This window comes from Halyomorpha halys, unplaced genomic scaffold (assembly GCF_000696795.3).
Source record: "Halyomorpha halys isolate HHAL.00 unplaced genomic scaffold, Hhal_1.1 Scaffold1271.1, whole genome shotgun sequence".
NCBI classification, from domain to species: Eukaryota; Metazoa; Arthropoda; class Insecta; order Hemiptera; family Pentatomidae; genus Halyomorpha; species Halyomorpha halys.
Genome location: NW_027113754.1, coordinates 81,694 through 92,351, shown reverse-complemented (window position 1 = coordinate 92,351; position 10,658 = coordinate 81,694). Strand labels below are relative to the sequence as shown.

Genomic DNA, 10,658 nt, shown 5'->3' with positions numbered 1-10,658 from the left:
TATAAATTTCATTTTTAATGCTTGTTAAAGAATGAAATTGGTTAAAAAATTGAATTTCCTACTCATGGAAAAGAACAAGAAGATAAAAGAAATGATGAGAAAGAGAGAAAAGAATAACCCAGGCTCACCTTATGTAACAAAGTAATTGTTTTTTTGTTGTTTTTTTCTTACCTCCTAAAAAATAAATAATTAAACATATACATATATACAATTATGGATGATAAGTATATATACAGGCAATTTTAGTCATCGTGTATTGCCAGATGGCATTTTAAGAATAGGTGCTGGGTCATTTCATTAAAAGTAAAATTTTGCAATATTTTAATTATGTATGTTTTCAGGAGTATTTGTTATGATGAGACTGTACATAGATTGATTGAAAGATATCACCTCTTGAAAGAAATGAAAGAAGAAGATGTACCAAAGTTTGTATTTTTATTTATGCATATATTCATACTTTTTATTATTATATCTCTAAGTTGGTTTTGTGAAATAAATATGGAAAATAATGAAGCATGTATGTAACTGAAAATTCTAATATTGATGTGGTCACTGATGTTCACATCACTCATTCGATTTTTTACCAAGAGATAGGGATGCTCACATTTAAACCAAGTATTTTATAATATTTACGGATGTGCATAACCAAATATTTAGTTAAGTTCGAATCGATAATCATAATTCTGAAAAGTTTGAAGTACAGTCAGTTTCAAACCAAGGTGATTCTCTATCACCTATCATTTAATTTAGCACTACAATTCTTTATTAGAAATGTGATGCATACTGAAAAAGGTTTAACTTTAGATGGTAAAGTACCCATATTTGGACATGCTGATGTTTTGGTATTATTTGGTGATGTTGAAGAAACTATAAAACTAAATCCAATTACGTTAATAAAATCTAGTAAGGAACTAGGTCTTGAAATAAATATGATTAACCAAAATATTTAGTTTGCAGTAGAAACTGGAGCAATGGGGTTAATGCCATTTTCAATTTCAGGGGCTTTTTAAATATTGCTCAATTTAACCATCTTAAAGTTTCCTCTTCCCGTTTTAACCTATATTTCAAAAGTGATATAGGACCGTCGCCCCCCAGGAGTCTTGTCTTAGCAGGGTGGGTCAGGCGGGGAAGGATAGCCTTTTTTTTAGCGTTACGATCTCCTCTTGTGAGATTGTGACATGTCGTTCATCGACCAACCTACTCGCTATAATTGTCCGTTCTAAAAGACAGATAAGGAAGGACTAATAAAAATGTTATGGGATACAAATTAATGCTGGGATAAAGATTTTAATTTTTTTTTTCCTGTGTACACTAAATTGAAAAAGTAATACATTCTGAACTACATAATGCAAGTAAAATGCAGTTATACAATTTGAGCAACAAGTAGTACAATTAAATGAACAGTTGTATAATTTGTAAATAGGGATTGGTCTGCCGTTAGGAAGAGAGAGGATACCCCCCTAGCAACTAACATTTATAAAGAAAATTGGAATTTATTCATATAAATATTTTAGTTATTTTTTGACATGATTTATTGTAAAGACTAAACAAAATTAGAAGTTATTCTTATCAATATTTATATTTTTTTTAAATAAATAAAATTGTAAGGTATTTCTACCAATACTTATATAAAATATTTTATATAATCAATAAATATCTTAAATTTTAACTATAATGTTTGCTGAATAATAATTATTATTATTATTAGTAGAGAATAGCTTGAAAACAGTGCAGTTCATCATTCTACTTCATTATATTTCGATTAAGGAGTTACTTCAAAATGTCCATGCAGGATTTTACACTGATGATAGTTCCATGCCAGGTTTGGTGTGGAATGTCATGAGGCTGTGGTAGCTGAGTTGAGGTATCAACTTAGCAACCTCAAGTCCCCAGCAGCACGAACTTGATTTTGGAATGGGCGGATGGAATTTATGTTGTAGCAGCCTCGTGGATGAAAACTTGACTCTCCCACTCTGGTTAGAATAGGTTGATTACCTAAAGGATAATCCCCCTCATTCCCTCTACAAACCATATATCAGAAATTACTTGTTAGGGGATAAATATTCTAAATATTTTATCTTAGGCCCATTTATATGAATAAAATGTTGATCCCAGGGAAATAGCTTACATTTCAATGAAAGTTTTACAAAGGGTAATGTTTTAAATATGGCATTTATGTCTAAACATAATTATTGAAATTTAAATTAAGATCTTATTGAATAACATTTTGATTTGATGTTATCACCATTAAGACATTAAACATAGACCAGGAAAACCTCAATTGTATCGTGTTACGTCGGCCGAGAAATGACTACAAAGCTCGTAAAAATCTTGTAGTATGTGAAAAAATTGATGTTTTATAATTTATTACTTTTCTGAAGATAGAATAGCAAGAGATATAATCCATGTGTGTCCTTAGGTATCTTTACCTGGTTTGTTCATGGGTTGATCCATACCATTGGTAACCTCAAGAAGTAAAAGTTTTAGGGCCCCTCCAAAAAGAAAACTTAGACGAACTTTTAAATATTGCAACTTAGAGGCCATAAATCTGTTTTTAAATTTATTTGATTATTTTATATTGTTTTTAAAAACCTTTTTGGTTATTTCCACAATATTTGGGTTAAGATATTTTAAATCCTCAAAGATACTTTGGGTTCTTTCCTATTTCTTTCTTTTGGGACCTAATTAGTGAGATTACCTTTTAATCAAGCGCTTTAGCCATCTCTCCCCTCTTCAGTTTATAGTATATTACGTGGATTTTCTGGATAGCATGATAGTGACGGTAGTGTCCTTTATATTGTATAGCCCTTGTTTGTCATAAAGTTTTCTTGAAAAACTTCACTACTACATTGTGTCTTGGATTCATTTGACCCATGTACTTGAAAAACTCTCGATGACATAGATACCACTTGGTTTTTTGACTTGAGGATTAAGAGATGAGGATAATGAACCGCTTATATAATTCTTGTAATATTATGGTTGTAATACAATATGTATAAATAAATATGACTTAAAAGTTATGCCAAATTTTATTTTTACTGCTCATAAATATTTATTGTTATTAAAATAAAAAATGTATAGCTGCTTTGTTTAAAATTCTAGTACTTAACTTTAATAGCATATTTATATAAATATGATATGTGATCAGTATTTCCTTACAAAGTACTGCACCCTTAACCCTTCATGGATTACAGGGGTACAGATTTTAATTTTTAATATATGATATTTTAAAATGACTACATCAGTATAATACATACATGTTTAATATTCAGAGCAGAAAAATAATGCAGAATTTTATTTTTACACCTCATAATTATTCATTATTGTTATAATAGAATAATTATATAGCTACTTTCTTTAAAATTCTAGTACTTGCCTGTTTGATAAAAAGGAATTATTGGATCACATTGGCCATCATAGAATTTTAACGAAACCTTTACGACATATATATCTGGTTGAAGAATTAGCTGATAAAGTGTAAGTAATCTATAGTCTAAATATTTTTTTTTTTTTTATGTTAGCCTCCTAATAGTTTCTGTAGTGTAGGAATTTTAATGTAATTTTTTCATCTTATCATAATATCAAATTAATAAAAAAAACTTCCTTGGAAAGAAAATTCAGAATAAAATGAAATATGGAATTGAGTGAAAACCATATTGAAACAGCTAAAAGCAAAGTACAAGAAAAATCTTCAAGAAATCATATTTCAACATAATATAGTGTAATAATTTTAAAAATTATTAAAAATAAAATAAAATGAATTTTGATCGTTTTTTAACTTTTTTCTAATATAAGAGATAATTTGGGTTCAAATTAAGAACTTTAATACTAAATAAATAATAGTATTTTATTTAAATTTATAGTATAAAAAGACTCTTAATCTCAGAGCATGTTGTTGCTAGGCAATCAGAATACAGACACAATGATTTCTCTTAATTTAAATTAATATCTATTTTATACATGAATCTATTTTTATGTATAGCAAAACTAACCAAGTTCACGATCTTCTTTTGATGATTCCTGGTATCTTCTTTGTTCTTAATGTTATTGTCCTAGCGTCCAAAATGGCTTCCTACTCTTGCTGGACAGAAATTCATGAGGACCTCCTCATCCTGGAGACATCCTTTCACCTGCGCGTCCACACCACGAATGCCCCTCTCCTCTATCTTCGATGTTTACTCGTCAGTCCTCAAATAATCGATTGTGATACAATCGCTCCGCTTTACTTGCTATGGTTTGTGATGCGAACAGTCTATTGACAATTGTTATGTTTTTCTATTTCTTCTTTGATTTTTCTTTTTCTATAATTACTGTATAGAAACAACAAAGGTTGAAAAACTTCAATCCATCTTAACACAACCAACCCAACGAACACTTTGGATGGACGCGCACCGCCATCTTTCTTGTTTTGAAACAACGTATTTCTTTTAGACAAAGAAAACTGGTTAGCTTGCTTTTTGATTTAAAATAACAAATAACAATACTAAAATGATACATAAAATAAAACATATTAAAAACCCTTTATACATCAAAATATACTATTTACTAAAAAAGAGCATATTACAATAGATACAAGTACATGAATATAGAGTAAATCCCAAAATATCTACGAAATGTAGAATAGTATTGTGTTCTAATTGGAAGTTTTTTCACATCATCATATTAACGAATTTTAATAGGTCTTTAAATTTATAAATGAGGCTAGTGAAGTATTAAACAAGTTAAGGCTAGTTTTTAGATGTATTTATATAAAGGGTAATACAAATAATCGTTATCATTTTTTTAAAGCAATAAAGGCTTTATAAACTGGCCAGAGGTGATGACAACTTTTCAACATCATTCTTCTCTTTCTTTCATATATACTCCTCATCATTCTAGTAAAAATTTTTTTTAGCAGTTTAGTTTAAACTTAGTTAAAAAATTTTGATTAGCCATATATTTCATTACCCCATAATCAAAGAAGAAAATTTGGATTTTAATTTTCTTTGGCTTGTAGAGCAGCAGTCTTAGAGAATTTGTTGTGGATCAGGGAGGGTTTTATAACCAATAGACAAAGAGTATATGTTGCTCTAAGCAATGCCAACAGCAAACAGACCTCAGAACTAAGGAAACTACATAGTTGTCCCATGATCTGAAGCATTGATGCCATTAACAGTGGTGCTTTATTCATAATTACATTTACAAATTGTCTAGGTTTCAAACCAACAGTGTTAACCACTAATCAAGTAATAAAACTCATTAACTACAACAGAACTAAAGGCTGTTGACATTCACTAAGATTGGCAAGCAAGATCATTTGCGAGTACTATTTACTATTTATTTTTCAAAATTATGGCACTCTTCTGTATGCAAACGTGGTATTGGCTGATATGATTAGAGCAATATGATTTGCTGTAAATCCCAGGTAATTTTCACGGCAAAAGCTGCAATCTTCAGGATAAGGGTTTTAAAGTTCTTCAAAAATCATTGCTTTGTCCAAACTGTGGTTTAGTATCAAAAACCTGCAGCAGTGAATAGACTCAGTACTGACGTCAATGAGTATGTTAAAAGTTTGTATTGTTTCTTGGAAAATATGGGTAAACCAGTTTTGAGCTGATTAAGAGGCTCTCTAAACTACAAGCCCTCTCAAGGGCCACAGCAAGTATTTGGAGCATCTCAAGACTAAAAATAAAGTTTTCAAATCTCAAGTAAGCAAACTCCAAGTGGGTTTAAATGATGGTGTGAAAGGCTTTCTTAACAGATGAGTCAAAGGAACATCTCAGTCTGCATAGGGAGACTCTCTTGGCTCTAGTGACTATAGGACTTGGTTTCAGCATAAAGATACACATTTACGATCTTGATGTAATGGAGATGTAAAAGAGTAAAAATATATGTGCTTCATCTTGAACTTTACAACTTCAGCACCTCAACTATCTTTTTAATATAACAAATTTTATTTTTGTGCTTTTTGGTTTTAATTTTTTTTTTCACTTTTATTTTCAGAAGGAAAAAAATACAGAAAGATAGTGATTCTGAGAAATGCAATACACTGGATAAAAGGTATTTTTGATAATTAACCATTAGTTAATATTTAGATATTTTTATCCCTCTTTCTAGGCATATTGATCTCTGCTGTTATTATTTTTTCCAATGTAATTTGCTTTTTTTCATCTATACTTGTATTTCTGCTAAAGAGCTCTTTACCTCTGCACTAAGAAGGAGCATGAATGTTTAGCACAGATCACATCCCAATGAAATTGATCATACCTTCCCATTGACCTTTCCTACTTTTTATTTCATGGGACTGCCATAAGGATAAAAGTCAACTCCCAGGTCTGATTTGAACCAGCTCAGCCGCAGTCACAAGGCAGTTTCTCAACTCTTTTAGCTATAATGTTTCAATAGTCACCGCAGACACCTCAAACAGAGAGAAAGGCTCTCTTAAGGAGAATTTGTAGGTGAAATGTCAGGAAACCAACCAGCTCTCCGATACACATTCCTGTTAAGAAAACAAAAGATCAAGTTTATGATGATTGGAGAACATCTATTAGTTGTTGATATTTTTGGGATTGAATGTGGACATAGAAAAAGGCCCTTTGAGTAGCAAAGGCCAATAGTGCTGCTAAGTCCAATTACAAATGATCTAAGTATCTACCCAATCCCGAACTGGTTGGACGCTACCAAGTTCTGGACTGCCTCTTGTTTTGTTGCCGGTAGGAGAGGTATGTTATGGAGTGGAGGGGAGAAGGATCTAATGCTGAGGGTGTCATCTTAAATGCTCTATACAATGTCTATGCTCTTAGCAACAGCAGAACTAAACTGGAACTTACTCCAGACACTTAGTCAGGTTCACATTAGGTCATGGGCCTACGTCTGTTAGGAAGGAGTAGTGTAACAACTTAAAGGAGGACTACAGTTCACTCAGACTTAAATCTTGGAACCTGCTTTTTTAGCACTGCAGTGTCCCCTAGTGGAAGATCATCAATGCTTTTTGAGGCCAAATTGCTTCACGCACAAAGAGATTATATTGGTTTATTACTATGTATTAATGAAAATATTTAAAATTGTAAATATCAAATCAATGTACATTTGATCAATAAATTTACCAAACAGAAATGTTTTGGACCTACTTAAATAAATGTTAATATAAAATGTCACTCCACATCAATATCCAATATGGATACATTACGATATAATTTCGATAAAAGTTGAGACTGGACTTCAAGAGTGTTAAAGGACGGATCTTCATATGATTATTAGGTATTTTTGGAGCCATTACTTGATTTTTCTTCCACTTTCTTTTTCCTACAAGTTATAAGGTTCATCTCAGGTCCATAACCACAAGATTTAGAGACTGGTGCCCTCTCTTTGTGTTCCCATAAGGTCTGGAAACAGGCGTCCTCTGCTTACATATCCTTTTCCTTTACAATAACCAGAGATTGGCTCCCTGCAGTGTTGTGGTAAAATAAGAAGACTGGTTCCTTTCTGTTTCCTCCAGTTGATCTTAATTCTTCACTATTCTAGCCTATATCTCACTCTTATATTATTTTATCCATTTTCATATATTTGTACCAGGTCATTCAAAAAGTCCTGTCGTTTTTTTGGGGGAAATTATAAATAAATAAATATTTTCAAATAATCACCTTTATTCATCAAAATATCCACCGTTACAGTCGGTAACCTTCTCCCAACGAGATGGTAAAGCCCAAATTCCTTCCTTAAAAAACTGTTGATTTTTACTGCAAAAATAAGTGGTCAGTTCGTGAATTAGGTTGTCACGGTCTTGAAAACATTTTTGTCTCAGATTGTTGTCGAGATCTCTGAATAGGTGATAATCAGTGGGTGACAGGTCAGGGGAATATGGTGGGTGAGGCAAAACTTCCCAGCCTATTTCTGTCAATTTTTCCCTGGTCAATTTGGCGGTGTGTGGTCGAGCGTTGTCTTGAAGAAGCAAAGGTCTTCTTCTGTTGACTAAGCAGGGATCAAAAGTCTTAAGCTTGGATTGGCAATGGTCCAGTATATTGCAGTATACTTCTGCAGTGATGGTTTGCCCTTGATTCAGAATCTCAAAATGCACTATACCTTTGGCTGTCCAGAAAACAATGAGCAAAACTTTCTTTGGATGGAGATCTGGTTTTGGAAATTGTTTAGGTTTCTCATCTGCCGACAACCACTGATATGATCGTCTGAAGTTGTTGTACAACACCCATTTCTCATCACAGGTGATGATTCGATTCAAAAAGGGTTCGACTTTCAAGCGGGAAGTTAACGAAGATGCAGTTGTCAAGCGAACAAGCATATTGGCATCTGAAAGCTTATGAGGAATCCATTTATCCAGTTTTTTCACTTTTCCCAGTTCTTTAAGGTAATTCCAGGCAGTGGTGGCTGAGATATTAAGTTGAGAGGCTATCTCTGAACAACTTTGACGCGGATCCAACTCTACTACTCTTCGAACGTCCTCCTTATCAACTACAGTTGGTCGACCTGAGCGTGCCTCGTCTTCTAGTGTCTCGTCGCCTCCACGAAATTTTGAAAACCAAAATTGTGCCTTCCGCTCAGACAGCACATCTTCCCCAAACACGGAGCATATTTTTCTAGCAGTTTCGGCAGCTTTTGAGCCAAGTTTAAACTCATAGAGCAAAATCGACCGAATTTGAGTTTCAACTGGAATCATTTTAACTAGACAGTTGGATGGTGACTGCATTAAATTAATCCTCCTTAGCCTCCTATTCATAAAGTATAAACATTTGTGTTTACATGGATAAAAGTTGTATTGAACGGAATTAATTAGCAAACACTCTAGATCCAAAATAAACAACGAACAAACGAAAAACGACAGGACTTTTTGAATGCCCTGGTAATACTACAAATGATTGAACACGCTGCATCTAGAGCTTCTGTGCGATCTTAGGAACCATCCTAAATCCAATACCATTGTCCTACCAGTTATTTTGCAGAGGCATCAGAGTAAATTTTTTTTTTTTTTCAGAGAAAAATTTATTTTATCCATCATAGTATTTTTTTCATTTTTATCTTTTGAATATTTTATTAGTTACAGTGTGACAGATGAAGAAGACAAGTGCAGATGCCCTGAAACTGATAAAAAAATAGAGTTCATAAAAAATTTCAAAAGTATGATTGCCCGTTTGTAAGTAGATAGTTTTCTTATTTTCACATTTTATTTGTTGCAGATATTTAATTTTGGTATTATAAAATTTTCAATTTTTCGACTAGTTTAATTTTTTTTTATATATATTCTGGTTTTTGTTATTTCAGAAATCCTATTCTCGATAGGAAGGAAGAGAGTCTCGATTTTTCAAAAAAAGAGGAAAAAACAATAGAACAACTAGTAAAATCAAAACAAAAAGAGAAGTAAGAATTTTTTTAAATCATCCCTAAATTCATGATTTATTGATGAAGAATTATTTCTCAAATTCATTGGTGCTGCAAGGATATCCCAGGGGTGCTATAAGTCAATGCCAGTATCGTGGCAATTATTTTTAATGTTTTTAATGTTTATAATGATTTAAAAATTCAGTAGTATAGAATCCATTTATAAAAAATTGCAACACTTTCAAATTCTTTTCTCTGTTATTTTTACTCCTCATAGGCGGCCTCTTAGGTTTAGGAGTAAATATATGATTTAGAAATGTTTGATGATTATTAGTACTTAACTCAAAACCTTTCATTGGTAGACAAAACCTTTTGTATGGTACTTTTTAAGAAACGTTTGAGCATTTATTTAGCCCTTTTTTTTCATCATTTTCTACATATTGTACCAATTAATTTAGATAATTAAGGCCCAAATGTTTTTGGCCCTACAAGGATTTCACGAATTTTTATTTAGGGTGTCAAATATTTTTTAGCCCAACAAGGCTAGCCTGTCAAAGAAAATTTGGGAACCACTGCTCAAATTTACTTCCTAGATCAGTTTTTTATCTTGTTAATAATACTCTTAATTGAGTAGTGAATATCGTTTGAGATATGAAGTGGTGACTGATATTTCTACTTTGGTGAAGCAATCCCATTTTTTATTCAAATTTGGGAGCTTTTAATTTCAACATGCTCAAATTTTCAAATATTTCAGTTAAGAACTGTTGGTTGTGAGAGTACAATGTTGGATCTTGATATTTAGTCTTTGGGACTAAGTTTTGATGTCCATAAACTAGGAAAACTGTTATCAATATTTGATGCTACAATTTTCCTAAGCAATTAATGTACATAAAAGTTCTACGTATATTTACTAAAAGATGATTGATAAATTTGTTGAAAAGCCTGAGTAAAAATTCATTATATTTTTTTTAAATACTTTCATCATATTATGGTTTACAGGCGGGAGAAGCTAGCTAATCTTGTGCATAATCGGAGGGTAGATGTGCAGTTATTAATGCATGTACACATGAAGATAGAAGAGTAAGTTCTTCAGTTAAACTATTCTTATAAACAATTATTGTAAAATGTTGTTTTATATGCTTTATATTATATTTGTATTATTTTTTTTAAAAAGAGTTCTTATTTTTTACTCTTTTTTTATTTTTACTCTTTTCTGACTTTGAGTGAGAAATGTATTTTAAGTCTGAATGCTAAATCCCCATGGAGTCCTAGATATCTCTCTATTCTAGACACTGTCAGCTTCATATACTTTGGATCCTCTATATGTATATTTGTGTATATATATA

General features: G+C 31.8%; 1 protein-coding gene across 4 annotated transcripts in view; it reads left to right on the top strand.

Annotated features, from left to right (window-relative positions):
- The window catches only part of LOC106689057 (uncharacterized), a 24,715-nt gene extending 14,156 nt beyond the window's left edge, over positions 1–10,559 (top strand). Inside the window, exons 8-14 of one of the 4 annotated variants that reach the window (XM_014433820.3) lie at positions 31–141; positions 342–425; positions 3,370–3,477; positions 5,983–6,039; positions 9,038–9,127; positions 9,256–9,351; positions 10,312–10,558. In XM_014433820.3, coding sequence (XP_014289306.1) covers positions 31–141; positions 342–425; positions 3,370–3,477; positions 5,983–6,039; positions 9,038–9,127; positions 9,256–9,351; positions 10,312–10,396 — 631 coding nt within the window. In that variant the 3' untranslated portion in view covers positions 10,397–10,558. Of the gene's footprint in view, positions 1–30; positions 142–341; positions 426–3,369; positions 3,478–5,982; positions 6,040–9,031; positions 9,128–9,255; positions 9,352–10,311 lie in introns of all 4 variants that reach the window. The other 3 variants (XM_014433819.3, XM_014433822.3, XM_014433821.2) reach the window with 3 other exon arrangements.
- Positions 10,560–10,658: the final 99 nt, after the last annotated feature.